The sequence below is a fragment of the Anabas testudineus genome, chromosome 21, assembly GCF_900324465.2.
Source record: "Anabas testudineus chromosome 21, fAnaTes1.2, whole genome shotgun sequence".
Taxonomy (NCBI): Eukaryota; Metazoa; Chordata; class Actinopteri; order Anabantiformes; family Anabantidae; genus Anabas; species Anabas testudineus.
In genome coordinates this window covers 18,999,017-19,020,001 of record NC_046629.1, presented here as the reverse complement: position 1 = coordinate 19,020,001, position 20,985 = coordinate 18,999,017, and the positions used below count along the sequence as shown (strand labels likewise).

Below are 20,985 nucleotides of genomic sequence, written 5' to 3'. Positions count from 1 at the left end.
TAGATGTTTTCACCAACGACGTATAAGTAAGTCGGAGGTCGTATTAAATTCTAATACACAGTGCTATATATAATTATTGCACAGATATATTGGTTTGAAATGACTCATGGTCCTTGTAATGTTCTTCTAATACCGCTAGATGGAGCGGATGGAGCTCACTTGGGTCACCCGTAGACTGAGAGAGGCAGTTACGCGTCGCCTTAAAATAACATCAGATCGTCTTTTTATTTCTTCAAAACAGCTTAAAAATCATAACCTGGAAAGAGTGTAGCCTTTAGTCATAACACACAGGTGTTACAGTGACATCTGTCGTGTAATGGAATCCAAATGTACCAACAGGTGATGAAATAGCCGGACGTTAAACTGTATGTCACGTGTGCACGTCCTCCCGTTCACCTTTTTAAGACACTGCTCGTACCTTCGCTATCGCAGAGGTTTAGCTCAGTGGTTACTTCGCTAAAAGCCTAGTACTTATGCTCTAGCTCAACCGGCCCGCGGGTCGAGAGTTCGAACCTCGTGCGCTGTCCTCTGTTTTTTTTTTTTTTTTCCCCTGTCTTCATCATTTCGCTAATGTTTGACATACTGGTCGATTTCATGGTGTACATACCAGTTTTCAAATAAACAGCATCTACGTATAATCGTATATTAGGCGCACGATTTATTATACAATAAAACAGATACATAGCCTTACCTTAGTGAAGCACCTTCTATAAAGACGTAGTCTGATCTGAAATCACACTGTACCTACAGTACAGTATGATTCATTTTGCTTAACTAAAACACAATTTAAAATGCTTAATGCTCCTGCACATTCCCTAACTATACCGCTAACACTATAGCTTCAGTTTTTGCGAAAGCAAAATGTTAACTTTTAAGAGTACGATGTTAATTTCCATTTCTATTAAGGCTGCCTACAGCGACAGAAAGACACACACACAACAACAACAACAAATCTGAAGTTGAATGTTTTTTGTTTTTTTTTCCACACTGAGTGCATAACAGTCCAGACAAAGCTTATGTCACAGCACTGATATCCGATATTACTGATATCATTCTATTCTCACATATAAATCTACTGTGGGTATAAGGTTTTATTCATGTTCCACTATGGAGCTCAGATGCACAGGAAAAAGGCTGCAGAAGGATAGATTGATTACAAAGTGTCAATGTTCACTTCTGGGACACTTCATCCAACTTGGGCTCTAGAAAAACATATAACAGGGCTGTTAACACAATGTATTATTCAGCAGTCACCAAAACTCTAAATCTCCAAAAGTCTAAATCAACCATTAGAGAACACATATTAAAGTTTTGTTTTGCAACCATAGATTTTACAACATTTATTTCACAACTGTCAATTTTCATCTCACCTGCAAATTTGAACTCTGGGAAGGATGTGAGGTCACCACCACCGTAAAGTCTCTGAACCTTTGCTAGCTCTTCTGCCAAAGCCTCCTCGTACTCTGAACCTGGATCAACTAGCCCGCCAGTAGCCCTACAGGATATCACCAACATATCAGTTAATTTATGCTAGATTAAAAGAGTTGACAAAATGCTGGCAGCTGCAGTTGACAAAATGCACATGAAAAGAAAGCTGCTTTGTGGAAACAAAAATCAACCTGTACCAAAACGATAGGGAGAGCATGTGCTCATAACCAAAAACCTCCCCCTCAACGGTCAAACGTGGTACTGGTTCTCTTATGACCTGTATGTGTATGGTTCCCAAAGGCATTAACTTACAGTAACCTAATGTGACAGTCAGTGACAGTTCATCACACATTTAGCTGCTGGCAGAAATCAGATCCTACTGAACACACCATAATTATGTGAGGTTCTTGCGTTAACCTGACAACAAACAGGTTGAGATATTGAGACTCACTGGCTTCTTGACGAGTACTTGCGAATGGAGTCCAGGAAGAGCTTGTGAATTGGGTCCATATGAGCTGGGAGTCACAAGTGAGAAAAAAAGTAAACCTTCTTTTCACAGAACAATGTCTATGTTTATTTGTAACCCTTATGCACAAATTTACACCTAGCATTGGTAGACACAAGTAGGCAGCTACAGGGGTCTGATGGAAAAGAACGTGTGAAAGGTCAAGTCAGTTCATAGGCTAATAGGTTGCTGTGATAGGTCATGCTGGGCTACACATTTACAGCATTTACAGCATTGCTGTTAGACAGGCTGACAACGCTCTAGGCATTCAAAGCATGTAATAGCAAAGTCTAAAGAACTGGTTTCAAATATACTTTGACTCTATAGACAGCAACCAGGGTGCAACCTCACCAAGTACTTTTACCATGGAAGAAAGGAGCAGGATAGTTTACATTCACTCTTCAACCAAAAACAAAACACAACCAACAATCAGATCAAACACACAGGGGCTGGTTAAACATAACCTTTACTATGTGTCTGCCGAATAAATGTGAAGAGGGTAGGGAAGGAAGGAGGAGAAAGTGGAACTTTAAAGTGGAACAGATCCACAGTTTAGCTTTAGTTTTCAATAATCACAAATCCAAAATCCAAGAATAACAGACCAAAAAGGTCGACACAAAACTGGGAAGTTTTCAGTGCTGAAATTTATTTTCTGTCATGTTTGAACGTATTAGGTAAGATAACTGGAAACTGAACTAAATGAAAATGTGGATCTTCAAATAAAGGAGCGAAAGCACCAACAAACACAAACTTGAAGTGAGTTAGTAGAAGTTGGGGGGGAACGGATCACAGCGACTTATGCAAGATGCTGGAAAGAAAATCTAGAAAACGCAATCAGTGCAGCTGACAGAGAGATAGTAAGAAGGAAAATAACATAAAAGAGTCAAAAACTCATACATCTGCTTCACAACGTATTAAGACCTCTTCACATTTTGCACATCTTTTTTTGCAAATGTTTTGAACATAAAATTAGAAATATATATCACTGACATAAGTATTCAGACCACTAGTTTAGTACTGTGTGAAATCCCTTTAGTGGTAATTACAGCTACAGATCGTCTCGGTCTCAAACTTGGCAACTGGATTTGGACATTTTATCCCATTCTTCCTTACAGATTATTTCAAGTTCCATCAAAATGAATTCATTAATTAAACTAAATGTGTGAACTGCCACCTTCAGATGTATTCATAGAGACCAGTTGTATGAGGTTTAAATCTGGACTTTGGCCCACTCAAAGACAGTCAAGGACTTGTCCTCAGGACAGGAAGTTTTATCTTGACTGTGTGCTTCAAGTCTTTGTTGAGAGCAATCACCCCAGTCTCATGTAGTGTCAGCAGGTTTTCTTTAAGGACCTCTTTGTATGGCTTCCCTGTCCCTGGTGCTGGCAAGCTCCACCATAGCATGATGCTGCCACAGCCATGCTTCACTGTAGGGATAATATTAGCCAGATGGTGAGCAAAGCCAGAGAAAACATTCTCTTCATGCTCTCAGAGTGCTTTAAATGTTGACAAACTCAAAACAGGCTGTAGTCTTCAACTACTTTAAACACCTAATTGGTGAAATGCTGTTGAGATAGTTGTCCTTTCACTAGGTTCTCTCATATCTTTAGAGGACTTCTGAAACTCTCTTACAGTGGCCAGTGGCTTCATGGTCATCTCTATGACTAAGGTCCCTCTTGTCCAGTTTGGCCAAATGGCCAACTCTACAAAGTCCTGATGGTTCTAGACTTCACAATTACTGGGATCACTGTGTTCCTGGAACACTCAAAGCATTAGAGATGGCTCTTTCTTTTTTGATCTTTTCACCACAAAATGTTATTGTGGTGGTAAAGAATTCCTTCAATTTCAATGCCACAGATGGACTCTAGTCAAGTTCTAGACACATCTGAATTTGAAAACAAGATTCACCTTTCTATAACTTTAGAGCGCTACATCAAAGGGTCTGAATACTCTAATAAGAACACCTTTAAATTGTTCAACATCTTGAGCAAAAAAATATTTTTTACCCCCCATTTAAAATTAAATCTATAACACAGTAAAATGTGCAAAAAGTAAAGGGGTGTGAATACCTCTGGAACGGACTGTATATAAGACAGCACAATGAATAGAACTACCACTACATTTAATATGAAAAATAGGGCAGGGGTGTATGGGCTTGGTGGATATATAGTGTGATAAGTTTATGGGCTGAAAAGCCAAGTAGTCTATAAGAGACAATTAAAATACTTTGTGCAAGGCTAGAAGGAAAAGGTATGTTTGTGATGTTGAGTATCTTTACAGTTTATCCTTACACTCATCACAAACTGTTCCTTATAGTTGTGTGAATAGAGATGAAAGTAACTGTTCGTAGACTGCAGGGTCCACAGAGGAAAAGAGAAGGATTGTGGGAGAGGGGGGTTGTAATGTGTACCCTCAGACGGTTCATCTGGGACCTCCTCTTGCAGTTCCTGTCCTGCACCTTCAGTTATTACTGGAGCTCGGTCCACCAGCTCCTCTGCATTCTCTACAAGGACAGAAACTTCAGCTGCAGCTTCAGGATCCAGGGCCGCTTCTTTGGGTGCAGCTTTGGCCACAGGTTCCAGAGCCGCCTCTTTGGGTGCAGCTTCGGCCACAGGATCCAGGGCTGCCTCTACGGGTGCAGCTTCGAAAACAGAAACTGTGGCCTCTTCAGACACAGCATCCAGGGCTGTTTCTACAGGAACAACTTCAGCGGCAGTTTGCAGGGCCTCTTCTATGCAAACAGCTTTGGGCACAGGCTCTGGGGCTATGTCAACGGTTGCAGCTTCGGCTACAGGATCCATGGCCACGATCACAGGTGCAGCTTCGGCTACAGGATCCATTGCCACAATCACAGGTGCAGCTTCAGCCACAGGCTCTGTGGCCACTTCTTCAGGTATAGCTTCAGCCACAGGCTCCGGGGCTACTTCTATGTGTACAGCCTCGCCCACAGCCTCCAGGGAGATGCCTATGGGTGCAGCTTTGGCCACAGGCTCCAAGGCCATGATCACAGGTGCAGTTTCAGCTACAGGCTCTGGGATTACATCTACAAGAGCATCTTCAACAGGGACAACTCTAGGGACATCTTCCACAGCTGGTGCAGCTTCAGCATCTGTGGTTTCAGGGGCCACTTCAATAGGTGCTTTATTTGCAGCTTCAGCAGGAGCTTTACCAATTGGAGCAGCTGTTAGAGTGGCAAGGACAGTGACTTCTGCAAAATCACTTGGTATAGCAAGAGAAGCTTGCATTGCAGCTTTAACCACTGGAGCAGCTTCAGCAACAGCAGCAAAAATAGTTGCCACTTCAGAGGGAGGTTCAACAACAGGTACAGTTCCTGTTGTTGTGGCAGGTTCAACAGCTGGGGGCACATCAACAATAGGTTTGGCTTCAGCTGCTGAAACAGTGTCAGGAACTGCTGGTGCACTGGGACAGGCCTTCACCACTGTCCTACCAGCTACTACCACAGAGGTGGTTGCCACAGACTCAGGTGGAGCAGCGGAGGGCATGGGCTTTACAGCTGGTTTTGCAGCTGTTGTTGATGCTGTAGCAGTTGCTGCTTCTGCAGCTGTTGCTGGACAAACTTGATAAGGCTTGTGCTGGACAAGTTTCTCTATATCGAAGTATGTTTTAGCCTGTTTTTTAGCTAGGGCAAGCAGAGAAGATGCATTATTTTTAAACATATGGCTGAATAACAAAATGTCTACTGTAATGCCAAATTTATATTAAACTGTAACATTGACTATAACAGCTTTATACTGAGATCAACTGATTATTTTACAGTCAAAAAAAGACCTAAAAAATGCATTGCTACTCCTCAACTGCTGAGTTGTTAGTTAACTAATTTTCAAAACCAGTGGAAGGGAAGCCAGGAGTGACCATGGTGAACTGTGGAGTAAATCTACCATGTGCAGTATATCCTGCAAATGCTGACACTCACAAAAGCAGCTGAGTCTAGTACTAACAACTTTAATGGGGATTTTATTTTTTTGTATTTTTTAACAGCTTCTGCATGTTATCTGTTGAAGATTCAACCATGATGTAGGACATGTGGGTTGGAATCTCACCCCTGACCTTTGCTGCACTTCATCCTGTCACGTCATCACACAAACGCTAAACCTTTCTATGGTACATGATAATTACAAACATACATTTATCAATGTTATCATGTCTAGGTGGCTATGGTTCATATCATGCCAATCATAGGATCGGTGGTTCGATTCCCAGCTGCACCAAGTTGCCCACGGTGAGTCAGACCAGCTCTGCCATCGGTGTGTTTTTGAGTACCAGTTAGGTAGAAATGCGCTGTATAAGTGCAGACCATTTACAATTTAAAAGTAGTAGTATCTAAAGTATAACTGTAGTTTCAGATGTTTAACAGAGTTACTACATGTCCTATTTGCATACAGTTCTAGAATAAGTGGAGTCACCATAATCTGACATGTGACAATAGTACTATGCTACAGTTTTTTATGAAAACTTAACTTAATTTTTTTCATCTAAATCCGTATATAGAATAACTACTATTCAGAGGCTCTGTTCAAGAAATATGACATGAAATAGAGTCTTCATGCTGTCAAAAACTGTACACTAACAGTAAAAAGGATAGATTTTTATGAGTTTGGTTTCCCTATTTCAATTTGAGAATAACCTGATATCAGTGTTTCCAAACTCCATCTTAGGTTAAGTTATGTATACTATAAGTATGATGTTGCCATGTAGCAAGTTGCCTGTTGCTACACCCAACCCAATTTTTACTTCTAACTAAGCCTTTCCTTTCCATTTTAATTAATATATACCATGGTCCCATAAATTCTAATCCATATCCCGTTTCTTCCTTAACCAGATCAAGAAGTTTTGGGAGGGCTGGGCATAGTGACAGAATGGGCTGACTTTTCATGCTAACTACTACTACTAACTTACCTTGCTAGCACTACGCATATTGTAGCTTAGATTTTTTTGAGTCATATGTTTTTTGCAATGACAGCTGTGGACGTCTTCTCTGATCCTTATTGTTGTGTGTGAAGTTTTTTTGACAGTATCAGAGACAGCATCAGATACACGCATTATTATGGCATCATAACTGTTTACAAATTAGGACAGCTGTTAGCTCTACAGAGCACAGGTCTGCACTTTGGCCAAACATTTCTGGTTTCCACCCTTCCAGTGTGTTAAGACAGTGTGTTAGGTGTAGTGCCAGAAACCATGGAATTATGGACCACCATGGCCTGGTGCATCTCTTGCCTGTCTGCAGGCCTGTGCCACAAAGGGGACCAATGTCCACAGGAACAGTCAGAAGATGGTCTGATGAGTCTATACTTTCTTTGACAGCTTAATGAACTGGTCACTTTATTGTAAATGTGGCTTTCCTCCTCCCCTTCAGTATATAATCTAACTTGTACTGTAATGTTTGCTACTAACACGTTTTCCCTCTGTGGGTCAATAAGTTGTTATTTTAATGGTCAGTACCAGTAGACAAAGGCCCCTTGGTAAATAGATATTACATAGATAAATCATGGATAAATCATTTAATCAGTTCTCTTAAACAAACACAAAATTTAATAAAATTATATAAACTAGTGTGCTGATGCTCCACATCTTGGTGACTTTGAAGTCCACTGCTGTTTTACCTGCACTGAAGTCTAACATGTTTCTGTCTTGACTAGAAAAATCACACTTGTACCACAGTCTAAGCACAGCAAGCATCAATAAATAGTTGATCAGCCACATGCAGGGACTCTCTGAAACCTACCTACAGTGTTCTTTTGAGACAACTTCTTGGAACTCCCAGATTTTGTGCTAAAGGCTACAGCGACGGGTGCTTTGCTCATTGTACTCCAGCTCCCAGCCTGCAAACACTGAAAACACACAAACATGCACACTATTCGGTTACGTTATTTTCTCATCCTAAAGAGTACTAGCAGAGCATTGTCAAAATGCTTAGTTCAGCACCTTTTATGGCAACTATGCAATCATCTGTGATCACCGTGTCCTGAATTTTTGAGTGATTAATAAGGCAGGTAAAATGTAATTACATTTTTTAATAATTAAATATGACTGACTATTAATTTGTTTTTGATCAGTGCATACCAAAAGGTTGCCCTGCAATAACCTTACAAATGCCTCCTTACAATGTACTGAGGTATTAATAGTATGTAAAATATTTTATATACTATAGACCCAATACTAGGAATAGTGTTCCAAACAGTTTTAACCACAGCTTAGTGCTTAGTGTTAGTTTTCAATTAGTAGCCTTCTGTCTATGACAAAAATTACTTTAGTTTGATAGGACACTTTTTACATTATTTGAACTTGAATAAAAGCTGCTCTTACAGTGAACAGTTTTATGTTAAGCTAGAAGCTTTAACTTAAATTTGTATTATAATGACCTCTGGTGGTCTGGAAGTTGAGTCATGGCAACTGGACCTCCTTCTTGTTAGGTTGAAACATTTCACTACTCACCTAAGCAGCTTCTTCAGTCTGGGGATAGTTGGTTGGAGAGAAATTGATTGAATTGACAAATTTATGCTCCAGGTTGGTTTTACGTCGCATCTGGCCTAAATAGGCTCATTAGTTAATACAATGGAAGGGGATGGTGTAAAAAGTTACCAGCTTCTCCAACCCCCCATAGTTTGGGGCTGGGTCTCCCTGGTGAATTGGGTCCAATTTCTTTTTTCTGGGCATGGAAGGCCTCCACCTCTGTTGAGTGAGGGGGTATTTATTTGCACGTGCAAAGCTTTACTCAGACACCTCTCAAACCTGTCTTTTCTGTCCAATATGTTAACATCATTGTCCCCAAATGAGTGCCCTCTGTCCTTTAAATGACCTAACAAGCCTATTCAGGCAAGATGTAAAGTGAAACCAACCTGGAGGGTAAATTTGTGGTCTTTAACCTAACTTTAAGAAGCTACTTAGATGAGCAGTGAAACGTTTCGACTTAACAAAAAGGTTTCAGTTGCCATGATTCAACTACCAGATACCTTCACCTGGATAAATGAGAATTTCTACTCATTTACTTCTGAGAAATCTAGTGGTGCTGTTGTGACTTAGTAATAGCGGAGCTTAATAGACCATGTGATTTGTTCCAGACAGCATTTGTTCCAAACCTGTTCTTAACCTTAAGCTAAAGGAACGATGGAATAACAACACCCAGTACGTCTCTGTCCTGACATAGACTTTAACCCATTCAAATGAAGAAAAGATGACTTCAGACTTCATTCCACTGAAAAGCTGTCAGTCAAGTCAATGACACTATATAATGTTCTTGTGAGGTTTTATAGAACATCCAGTTTATCACTTATGTTTCCAATAAAGTAGCATGAACACATGTAATTGCTGCATGTTCCAGCTCCTACTGAACCTCCAGTATATGATGTTTATTACATGAAAAAAAAAAACAAAATGCAAAATGAAAGTTTTTTTATGACTAATTTCAAAATCTCTTATGTATCAAAGAACTAAAATTCTGTGGGTTTAAACTGATGTCTGATGTCACAGCATGACTTTGTTCTGACTGTGCCACTGGTATGTCAGTGGGATGTAACGGGTTAAACTGACTTTAATCCAGACTTATCTTCACACACAGCCGCTTTCAAGTAAACATGTCAAGAACCATTTTTGTGGATGGACCTTTAATTACAGACTCCATTCTGGTGAAGGCTAACTAAATATCAACAACTGCCACGACTAGCAGTTTAGAAACTCAAATCACTCTGGTAATTTAAAGTTATAGCTTCAACTGGCTGTTTCTGGTCTATGTCTGATACATTGTGGAGTACAGCTAGCTAACGTTAACCCTGCAGAGGTGCAGCTAGATAAACGTAAAGACAACACAGATAAACAGCTGGTACCTCGACCGGTGTTCCCAGCAATTTGACGAATGTAATTATGCTGTCTTGTAATTTTAAGTTACCTTGACACAGCCCAGTCGTCCTATTCTCATCAGGGAAGCCGCCATTTTTCTGTGCAGCTGGTGCTGGCATTTAGTAAAAACACAACGGTAAATCAAGGCAATAATAATAAGGTAATCGAAACACATTCAAATTGCAATAAGCAACATTAGCATCCCACTAAAAACAAAAGCAGATAAAAACAAACAGATGCAACAAAGTGTCCTACTTCGTTTGGGTGAGATATAAAGCACAATGCAGGTATTAAAATTACAGAAACATTTAGACGTTTGTTACCTTTTGATAAATAAGAATAGTATGTGCTCTTGTTCTTATGATCAGTGCTCCAGACGCAGCTAACAACAGTGTTCCGTCAAACTTCACTAGCTTTTATGTAACACATGGTTCTTACAGTGAACGCCCCCTTCGTAACAAAAGCCTGCATTAGTGAATGCATGAATTCATCAATTAGTTACACTCAGTGATTACCTTATATGTGGCAAATATTCTGACATGGTAAACGTGAGCAAGTGTTTTTATAAAACAGTGTTAACTTAATACAGCAAATGTCTGACGGTTGCACGACAGCTTGGCTCATTCAGTCGTTTAGGCACCTTTTCAAACCGAATTATAAAATGGCAAATGTTGTGTATTGTGGCTATAGTGCCCCCTCTTACTTTAAATTAAATAATTTATACTTCTTTGGTCTATATTATGGTCTGAAAGACTAAACGCATTCATTCTAAACAAAGAACAGGCTTTCCCACCAGTAAGTGCTCTTGTGTACATTCTGTACTCTCTCGAGGGGGCGTGTGTTGTGTGGTCGGTGACGCAAATTGTGCGCGCCAAAATACATCTCTCCGCGTGGGCTACTTCCGTCTAGTATACACAACTGCAACAGACATGTCTGCTGTCGATTTCAGTGGAGAGTGGTTTATGGCCAGCTTCGACAAGAAACTCGTAGCAATTCACACTAAACAGACCAGGTTTGAATCTTTTAAAAAAGGTCCTTAATTATTGATGAGTTGTTTGCAGATAGCTCATGTTAGCTTTATTGGCTAGCTTTGTTAGCTAGCTGCCGCAATTTGACTAACGTTCCTAGACAGCTTCGGAAAGCATGTTAAACACGTAATGCATAGGAATGTAATGCTCAACCAATGCTTAGCTGGATATTGATAACTAACCAGCTAACTAACTTCATCAGTACCGTCATTATCTCATAGTCTAACAAATTGTGTGGTCAGTAATGATGGGTAGGTGAAGCCTCATGGAGTGTGTGGCACATTCCCCTAACTGTGTTGGTGAATCGCTTAATAGTGACATCTGCTGGATTTAAAAAATCATGGATAAAGAGTGTGGAGAGAAAATGAACGCGGTTCATTCATTCAGACACCTAGACACCTGTTGGTTTGAATGTTGCGGCTGATCGATGTACATCTGTTAATAAGATGGTCTGTGTCAAACTAAAATTCACAACACAGACTTCAAATATTTTCAATTACTATTTGTAAAGAATATAATGCTTACAATCAAATGGCAACATGCAGTAACTTATCCGCATGTAATACATGATCATCTTTTGTACTTGATTGCAGAGAGCCGTTTGTGTTTGACTGCAGCACTGCTGAGAAGCCCAAGAAACCAAGCTCCAAAGATGACACTAGGTAAACACCTGCAGATGATTGTTTGTTTAGTGCGTAGTGAGACTTTGTTTTATAAAGGACAATGTCTACATAAGGATAAGTGGACAAAGACCTGTTGAATAAAGAAAACACTTTCACATTGTCTGACAAAGGGAAGCATCCTAAAAGATCTAAAAAAGCAACACAAGCCGCAATCTAAAGTAATTCAAACAGATGAAGTTACATGTATCAGTCTAGAAAGGTTACAAAGCCATTTCTAAGGCTTTGAGACTTCAGTGAGCCACAGTGAGAACCTTTATCCACAAATGGGGAAAAGAAAGCACAGTGCTAATCTTTCCCAGGAGTGACCATCCTACCAAAATTGTTCAAAGAGCTCATACAGGAAGTCATATAAGAACCCAAAACAACCTATGGTGTTCTAAAGAACTGCAGGCCACATTTGTCTCAGTTAAGGTTAGTGTCATGATTGTATAATAAGAAAGAGACTGGGCGCTTTTACACTGGATCTCATTCACCCATTCGCACACAAACTCACTGGCAAAGCTGTCATGCAGCCGACCTGATTCACCATGGGCAATGTGACAGGAGGACCTGGGAATCAAACCACCAACCATGATTGGACTCCAGAGCCACAGCTGCCCTAGAACAACAAAAAATCCAGAAGGAATATGTCCTGCCATCAGATGATGACGTCAAGTTCACGTGGGTTATGCAGCAGGACAGTGATTCGAGACACTCAAAAACCCTCTGGTGTGGCTGAAATAGAACATTGTGAAAGAGTCATTGTCAATTATCGCAAACTCTGGATTGCATTTCTTGCCGCCAAGGGTAACACAAGCAGTTTTCACATAGGGTCTGGCAGGTGTGGACAGTTTTATTCCCTCAATATATAAAATCATTTAAAAACTGCATTTAGTATTTACTCTGGTTATCTTTGTGTAAGTAAAATTAGTTTGATGATCTGAATCATTTAAGTGTGACAGATATGCAGGACAAAAAGTCAAGAAGGGGGAAAGTACTTTTTTCACAGCACTGTACAGAGTAATTTTAATGCATATATCTTGTCTCATTTGTCATTAGTGATTGTGGCTCAGAGGAAAGAGGAAGTGACAAAATCTTGGCCTTTGCTGCATCTCCCTCTGGAAAGCTGGTGGCACTTACAGATGACACCAAGAGACTGGTTCTGTTTCAGTGTGCACCTTTTTGGCAGTTGATCAGTGTCAGGTACAACTTTACTCTATCCTGCAGTCACTCTATCCTACAGTAACAGCAGCGTCATGTTCTGTTGATAATATTGTGCACTGGCTGTGTGTGCGTGTGTGTGTGCGTGCGTCCGTGCGCGTGTGTGTGTGCGTGTGTGTGTGTTACAAAGGTGGGTGGTCAGGAGGTGCACATCCCTGGTGTTCAGCCGGGCTGAGGACCTGCTGCTGGTGGCAGACAAATCAGGAGACGTGTACTCCTTCTCAGTTGTAGAGCCACAGAGGGAAGGAGAGCTGAGAATGGGCCACCTGTCCATGCTGCTAGCTATAGTAAGGAACACCAAGCCACATCAGTACTATCACAACTGTAGTCCAGGGCATTGATAACAATATAAATACATACTGTATACGCTGACTTGTTATTTACACTATTTGCTGGGGATAGCTGTATTGCTGTGGTCCTGGTCATTATTAAGGGCAACATGTGAGGGCCTTCTGCTCCTTTAGAAGCCAGACTCGTGTCTGTGACCATGACAGTCCATGACATTCCCAGCTTTAGCGATGATCACGATCACTCTGCAGACTATAGTTTGTGCTGCTGTTGATTTTCTCCGAATGTGTCTGCTGCAGTTGAGCAACTAAATGTTTGACCTCTTCTGCTGTCCATCAGACCATGTCGCCGGACGACAGGTACATCATCACAGCTGACCGTGATGAGAAAATCAGAGTAAGCCACCTCAGGTGTCCATACAACATCCAGTCCTTCTGTCTGGGACATGAAGAGTGAGTAACCAAGCAGGTGGACTACAGTATGGCTGTACAGTGCTTGTTTGTTGCTCAAATTTTATCTTTAGTGTTTTTTTTTCTTTGTGTGTTTTGTTTTTTCTCTTTCTCTCAGGTTTGTCAGCGCCTTGCTGATCCCATCAGCTTGTCCACGGTGTCTGTTGTCTGGATCAGGGGTATCTGTGTCTTCACATTTCTGTTTTCTGTGCTTTATCTTCTCAGTTTTAGTGTATTTCCACTTGCTGTGTGGTTTTTAGACATAACTCCAAATCAGCTGCAGAAAAATGTGTAGCTGCTATTTCATCCTTTAAAATCTTAAAAAGTTTTGAGTGTTTAACCAACATTTAAAACTTGTTAGCCATGTTCATACTACCTGTGCAAGAGCTACAAAAACTAATGCCCTTTTTTAATTTATATAAAAAAAAGACCTGATGATAAGTGATTTGCCATCTACTTATCATTACACACAAATAAGTTTTTGTCTTATTGGTAAGAATTCAGATTTCTGGGACAAATGTTTGTTCTTAAATGCATTAGAAATAATTGTCCAGTAGAGTTAGCATGAATGCTATTTTTATCTTGTCTTGGTGTGTGTCAGGATGGGACAGTGAAGCTGTGGGAATACGAGTCTGGCCGTAGGCTGCAGAGCTGGGATCTTAAAGAGCTTGAAGAGGCACAGAGTTCTGAGGCTGACAAAGAGAAGGTGACCGCAACAAGTTTCATCCTACAGCACTAGAAGAACTATAGACTAGCCGATACATCACACGGTGTTAGGCTGTGTGATATTGAAAAAATTCTATCACAATAGATTTTTTTTTTCAGTCAATACGAATATATATATCGATATAGGTTAAATCACTGTTTCTTTCCAGCTTAAAGTGAGATGTAGGGCAGCTTAAATCTGTCTTTTTTGACTGTGCATACTGGCTGTATGTCTTTTGCAGTAAAGTAGGATATTACGCATATTTTATTATTGTAAGACATGGTGCTGGAAAGTGGACACAATCATGTTGTTGCTGCGCTAGTATCACACTGGTTGTTTTATGGGCACCACCAGCACCTTGTTAGGTCTTGGACTGTTAACAGCTTATACTATGGTCTGTGTTGTGTGCTTCAACCTAACCTGACATGGCAGTAACTTTTCCAGCCACATGATTGGCTCACAAGGCACTATTGTCATCATCATAAGCTTTTCGTGTCATGGATGAAATGGGTTCTATTGAATATATATTGATTCTCTTAAAGTAATATATAGGAAAATATATTTTGCAATAGATATCGTTATTGTATCATCACCCAGCCCTACACTGTGTCCTGTCGCTTTTCTATCTGCTCTTCTATTCTCCCATAACACATTGCACACAGTACAGAGAAGCTCTCATAAAAATATCAAATAAACATTAGAGGTGCTGAAATGGCTCTAAAACTCACTATTAGACACTATTAAACTCTGTGATGTTACAATGTTATACAGTGTTGCTTTGAGCCACTGTATAACACTGTTTATGACAGTAATACTATTTTGCTTATGTTCAGCTGGTGTAACATTAAACAAGCGATGTTAGAAAACCTGTGATGACCCACCCACTCTGTTTTTGTCTTATTCCACAGGAGCTAACTGTGTGTCGTATTGCCAGCTCCCCTGATGGTCACCACATAGTAGTGCAGTGTGAAAGGTGAGTGTAACCCTGAGTGTGTTTGTGTCTGTGTGTCTCTTGTTCACTGCTCATGTGTTTATGTCTGGAAAAAGCACCATCTACCCTAGATCATAATAACTAATTTGATTTGCACCCTCATATTTGACCTGAAGCTTCTTTCTTGGTGGACACTTCATGCACTAGTCTGCAAATTCAAATTAAAATGTAACTAGTGAATACAGGAATCAGATAGATGTAGTGGAGTTTAAAAAGAAAATCAGACATATTTTTTGTGTTGTGGTTCAACAGTTTTTTAAAAAACAAACTAATGAAACTGGCTTGGACAAAAATGATGGCACCCCCTAGAAAAGATGCTGATGATGATGCAGATAATTTGACCATAGGGATGGAACTAAGTTGTGTCCTGTAATTGGCATCACAGGTGTATTCACACTTGTAATCAGTCAGTCTGTCTATTAAGTGTGAAATGTGGTCACTGTACTGTTCATGGTGTGAACCACGCGCAACATGAAACACAGAAAACTGAGGAGAGAGTTGTCTCAGGAGATTAGAAATAAAAATGCCAACCTGAGACAGCTTGGAGAAGTTTGCTTGTGAGGAGTGGACCAAAATACCTCTCAACAGGTGCAGAAGTCTCATTGAAAGTTAGAACAATTGTTTGATTACAGTGATTGCTTCAAAAGGTCATGCAACAAGTTAAGGGTACAATCATTTTTGTCCAAGCCTGTTTCATTAGTTGTTTTTTTCGAAATGATTCTGTTGAACTAAAATTCAAAAGCAAAGTTTGATTCTCATGAATTAAATTTCAGTACATTTTGATTTATTATTACTTTTGTCAGTTTCAAGTTATTTTAAATACCAATGATGGACCATCAATTTTTTCCATGTATCTATTAGAAGGTTATTACACCCTGACCATGTGCACTTTTAAATCATTCTTTAAATCGTATCCTTATCCAAGCAAATGGCAGATAGTTGGTACCGTGATACTCGGGTTCAGCTACAGTGTGTGGTTTACCTGGCTTATTAAACAACTTAATGACAGATCCAGATCTGTCTGTTCTTTGTGTCCTTAGAGTGTCCACGGTTCAGTTTTTCACTGTGGACCAGGGGGGTGGAGAGAGGCTTATGCCACACAGCAGGCTCACCCTGCCGCACTGTCCGCTGGACATGACCTTTGACCCAGAAGGCCAGCTCTGGGTGCTGATGGACTCCGATGATACACCACTGCAGATCTACATACACAGACAGGGCTGCTGGGAGGTATAGTGTGATACATTCTTGCATGTTGATGTTGGCATATGTCCTTCAAATATATATTTAAATGATTTTCTACGCATTGGTTAGTAACTGTACCCAATTTGTAGTTAAGTCTATTGACAGACGTTTTTGTCCAAAGCGACTTACAAGGGTACAAGGTACAACAACTCAAAGGCAGGGTAAGCATAAGGAAGTCTTGCCTAAGGACTACTGGAGGTAGGCAACAGCCAGGATTCAAACCTTGGTCTCCCACATAGAGGGCAGCAATATTAGCACTACACTGTCCAGTTTGTAAACATACACCACAGCAGGTAATCTAATGGATTCTAGCCATCAAGATTCAAGATTTCTATTTGCCATTTATGCACAAACAGTTCAGGCACATAGGTATTCTTATGTAGAGCTTTATTGGAGTCAAGTAAAAAGTTAAAAGCCATCATCAGTTGTTGATTTGCTTTCAATGCTAGTTGAAAAGCAATGAAATATAGGTGAATTCCATGTGTTAAACTGTCTCTTTAATGTATATTGGGTTTGAGAGCACATATTAGAAAATAGTCTTCTTAACAGCAGTTTAAGAAAAACATCTAAACACATCTCCTATAACTTCATAATGACTCAATGAGTCATGCATTACTTAGGAACTTGGTTTAGATGGTATAGCGAGTCAGTAAGTTCACTAGTCAGAACTGTTTGATTCAGAATATGTACATTTATGTTGTTTGCATTTTTTAATAGTTTAAACATCCTAATAAGCTGTGACTAATCTCTAATCACTGACACTGATGCTAGTGATGCATTTACTGTCCATATGACTGAGATAATAAGTTATTAAAGTTGAATTACTTAAATCACAGAATTCAGAGTTTGATATGTCTGGCTTACTGCAGGCTATGTTTGTAGTCGCCATGGTAACCACTGTTTTCAGCTGGTAGTTAAATGGTCTGCACTTACATAGCGCTTTTCTACCTAACTAGTACTCAAAGCACTTTACACGGCATCTCATTCACCCATTCGCTCACACACACACACACACACACCAATGGCAGAGCTGATTTAGTTTAGTAGCTTGCCCAAGGACACTTTGGCATGTCACATACTAGCCAGGAATCAAACCACCGATCCTATGATTGGCAGACAACTGCTCCACCTATTGAGCCACAGCCACCCCTATAAGTAGTAGTAGTTGACAACCTGTGGGAATTTCCTGTTATGTACTTGAAGATTGATTGACTGACTTATTCCTATCTTGACTATTTCACATTTCTCATCTCTGTGCTCTCCTGCTCTGTCTAGTGTAACACTCAAAGCCCTGAACTCAACACAGTGACTGAAGTCTTCAAGCCACACTGGGACACACTTGAAGGTGAGTTTGTCCATCTCTCTCGCTCTCTCTCTCTCTCTTTTGTGTCTTACACACACACACACACACACACAAACTCACATGACAGTCAATAACATAATGCATTCTGTAGCTCCCTACCTTAATCCTAACCATCACAACTAAATGTCTAACACTATAACCTAGTCTTGACGGCTGTCTGTTGGTGTCTCCTAAAAAAAGGAGAGGTCCATCAGCAGTTTAATCAGGTTGATGGATTGTATGTAGTTTTCTTTGAAACCTGTCAGTATCCAGCATGTCTGCTGCTTTGGCTTAAAAGGGGGAGTTTATAGTTTTTACAGACTAAAACAATCCTTATAGACTGTTTCAGAAAATAGTTAGAGACTTGTATGACCATGTCCATTCCTGGCTAAAACACTTGAACCAGGAGTCTTCAATGTGACTCAAGGGGGTCAATTGACTGACCCCCTTGATGTCAACCAGTCTGGCCAGAGGCTTTCTCTCATCCAAACAGAGATGTCAGAGAGAGGTCCAACTCTGGCAGGTCCAACAACTTTTTTCATATATACTACATACCTAGGTTCCATTACCCAGTCGCATGACTTTTCCTATCGTTGCTATGCTGACGACACACAGTTCTTTCTGTCCTTTACACTAGATGACTCCATTGTCTTATTACACATCTCTGCATGTCTCTCTGACATCTCTGTTTGGATGAGAGAAAGGCATCTTCAGCTCAACCTCTCCAAGACAAGAAGTTCTTATCTTTCCGGCCAGACCTTCAATACAACACACCATCAGCATTAACATAGGGTCTTCTGTGATTGTCCACACTAAGTCTGCCAGAAACCTGGGGGTGATCATTGATGATCAACAACATCTCCTCTGTGTCAACATGGTAGATGGTCTGCACTTATATAGCGCTTTTCTACCTAGCTGGTAATCAAAGCATTAAGAGCATGCAGATTTGCCCTAGGCGTCCCTACCTTTCAGAAAATAATCCTCTTTTGGAGCAAGCTCTTAAACCTAAACCTGTGTCAGCCTTCATATTGAAACTTGAGTGTACTTTTTAGACGGAGAAACAACAGAAAGGTGCAGAGGAATGGAGACATACAACATACGTAATCAGACCTTTTGCAGCCAACAATTACATTTAGTTACTTATTCTGTTAATCGTTGCTGAGATTTGCCTAAACTGCCTTAGAGCTCAGAGATAGGATTATTGCAAAGAACATATCTGTTGCGCTGAAGGTACCCAAGAACACAGTGGCCTCCATAATTCTCAAATAGAAGAAGTTTCGCACAACCATGACTTTTCCAAGAGCTGGTCGCTGAGTCAACAACATTCTCCACCCAAAAACTGGGGGAGAGGGGTCTTAATAAGAGAGGTGACCAAGAACTCAATGATCAGGATCCAGAGATCCTGTGTAGAGAGGGGACAAAGTTCCAGAAGGACAACCGTCACTGCAGCTGTCCACCGACCTAGGCTTTATGGCAGAGCGGCTTGACAGAAGCCATCAGACGAGAGTGTCATGTTCCTCACAGTCTGAGAGTCCTTAAGGTCCTTTTTACAAACTCCAAGCAGGGTTTTATTCGTTTTGCACTGAGGAGAGGTGTCCATCATTAAGGAGTACTGAGTGTAGATTAAATGCAAAAAATGCATTTGAACAATTATAGCATCCAGTAGCAATATAACAAAATTGAAACAAGTGTCTGAATACTACTAATATGACAGAACAGAAAAGTGTGCAACTGCGTTTCCTGTCACTTACCTTCTTCCTCCTCCTTTTCTCTTTCACAACAGCCTCCTCAAGGACCAGCAGCAGCTTCAAGCACCTGCACAAGGTGTGCTTTGACAATGTGACAGCGTACATGCAGAAAAAGCAGCAGCGGCTGGAGGAGCAACAGCTGAAGAGGACAAAGACACAGAAAGCCAACAGCACCAAGAAGGCCAGGACAGAGACTCAGCCGTCTGCCTGAACACACACACTTTGAAATAGGGTCTCTATTATTTCCTTTTAGTTTGATGCTTTGAATGATGAACCTAGGTTGGCCGTGTGCCGTGATAAAGCACATGGAAGATGTGCTTTCCCACATGGACTGGTGGATTTTTATGTTGAGCTCCAATGTCTGGCACATTTTTCAAAGTAAACTGCAGTTAACAAAATGTGTTTTCTGTTTCTGCCACAGACACTGTCTGAAGCATGCTTTCTCCTCACATCCACTGCTGTTCTTTGCTTTCCACCTGTTACCCTGACTTATGTCACATTTTCTGATGTTTTGTTATGTGCACAAATAATTGATGTAGCAAAATAACTGATGTAGCAAACATTAGGAAGTAAGCTACTATATATAAATTGAAGAATGGATTAGATTAATGTGTTGCTGTGTGTGAAAGGCAGCCCATGGCAAAGGTCACTTTCCACAGACATTCCTATTCACCAACACACCAGAGCAGATCTGGTTGTGGTCAGTTAGTGGGAGGTTGTTCATAGATTTGACAGAAATAGCTGCCTTCACTGACAAATAACAAAATGCAGTGCGTGACATTTCTGTCTCATATTTGATATGAAACCATTTCCTACAACCACATAGACAAGAAGGTACATAATGTACATAGAGCCACTGGTAGAAGGTAACTGTTTTAAGGTATTTTGATTTTATGTGAGTATTTCCATTTTCTGCTACTTCATATTTTGACTTCACTACATTTATTTGGCAACTGTTAGAAACAAACCTTGGCATAGTCCAATGTGTAATATTGGAGAAACTTTGGAGAGGAGTATAATCAGATATGTCAACAAGAACCTAATGACGATTACTGAACTGGCCTCTTTTGGACATGATATTGTCAGCTGTCTTCATCATGGTGGGCTTCATGAAAACTCCATTGCTCACACAGCAGCACATAAAACCATGAACCCATGGACATTTGAAACATCGGGATGAGTTTTGGATCTTTGGTCTTTTGCTCTTATGAGACCAAATTCAAGTTATTTCAGGCACAGGGAGCCTTGCTCGTTTATGGGATAATAAAGAATGTAGATTAGCTCGAATCAGTGTTTCTACTGATCCTGTGTGAACTCTTAAATAAACAATGTATTATCTTTGTTAGCATAACAACTGCAAACCAACACATTTTTACCTGAGCCCAAGCAAGTACCTGATTGGCGACACTCGGGTCAAAAAAGTCTCTTACTACTAATCATAAAGCTTTTGCTGTAGTAGCATGATGAAACCTGTGCATAAAGTAGTATATAAGTCCAGACAGATTTTTTAAAGTAATC

At 40.3% G+C, this 20,985-nt stretch overlaps 2 protein-coding genes across 3 annotated transcripts; one reads left to right on the top strand and one right to left on the bottom strand.

Annotated features, from left to right (window-relative positions):
- Positions 1-641: 641 nt before the first annotated feature.
- On the bottom strand, positions 642-10,546 carry si:ch211-140m22.7 (uncharacterized protein LOC570370 homolog). Of its 2 annotated transcripts, none has more exons than XM_026376056.1 (7): positions 10,114-10,546; positions 9,840-9,902; positions 7,680-7,785; positions 4,344-5,573; positions 1,880-1,943; positions 1,371-1,495; positions 642-1,202 (listed from the first exon to the last, which is right to left on the bottom strand). In XM_026376056.1, exons 2-7 carry the CDS (start codon positions 9,882-9,884, stop codon positions 1,171-1,173), a joined length of 1,602 nt encoding a protein of 533 aa, XP_026231841.1. In that variant the 5' UTR covers positions 9,885-9,902; positions 10,114-10,546; the 3' UTR covers positions 642-1,170. The 2 variants fall into 2 exon arrangements, with proteins under 2 accessions (XP_026231841.1, XP_026231842.1); XM_026376057.1 differs by having other exon boundaries at positions 4,344-5,114; positions 10,114-10,543.
- A 125-nt stretch (positions 10,547-10,671) lies between these two features.
- wdr4 (WD repeat domain 4) lies at positions 10,672-20,964 on the top strand. Its single transcript, XM_026376619.1, has 11 exons — positions 10,672-10,802; positions 11,412-11,480; positions 12,540-12,683; positions 12,832-12,988; positions 13,329-13,441; positions 13,557-13,617; positions 14,040-14,144; positions 15,053-15,117; positions 16,176-16,362; positions 17,653-17,722; positions 19,503-20,964. The coding sequence occupies exons 1-11, from the start codon at positions 10,720-10,722 to the stop codon at positions 19,676-19,678; spliced, it is 1,230 nt and encodes a 409-aa protein (XP_026232404.1). The 5' UTR covers positions 10,672-10,719; the 3' UTR covers positions 19,679-20,964.
- Positions 20,965-20,985: the final 21 nt, after the last annotated feature.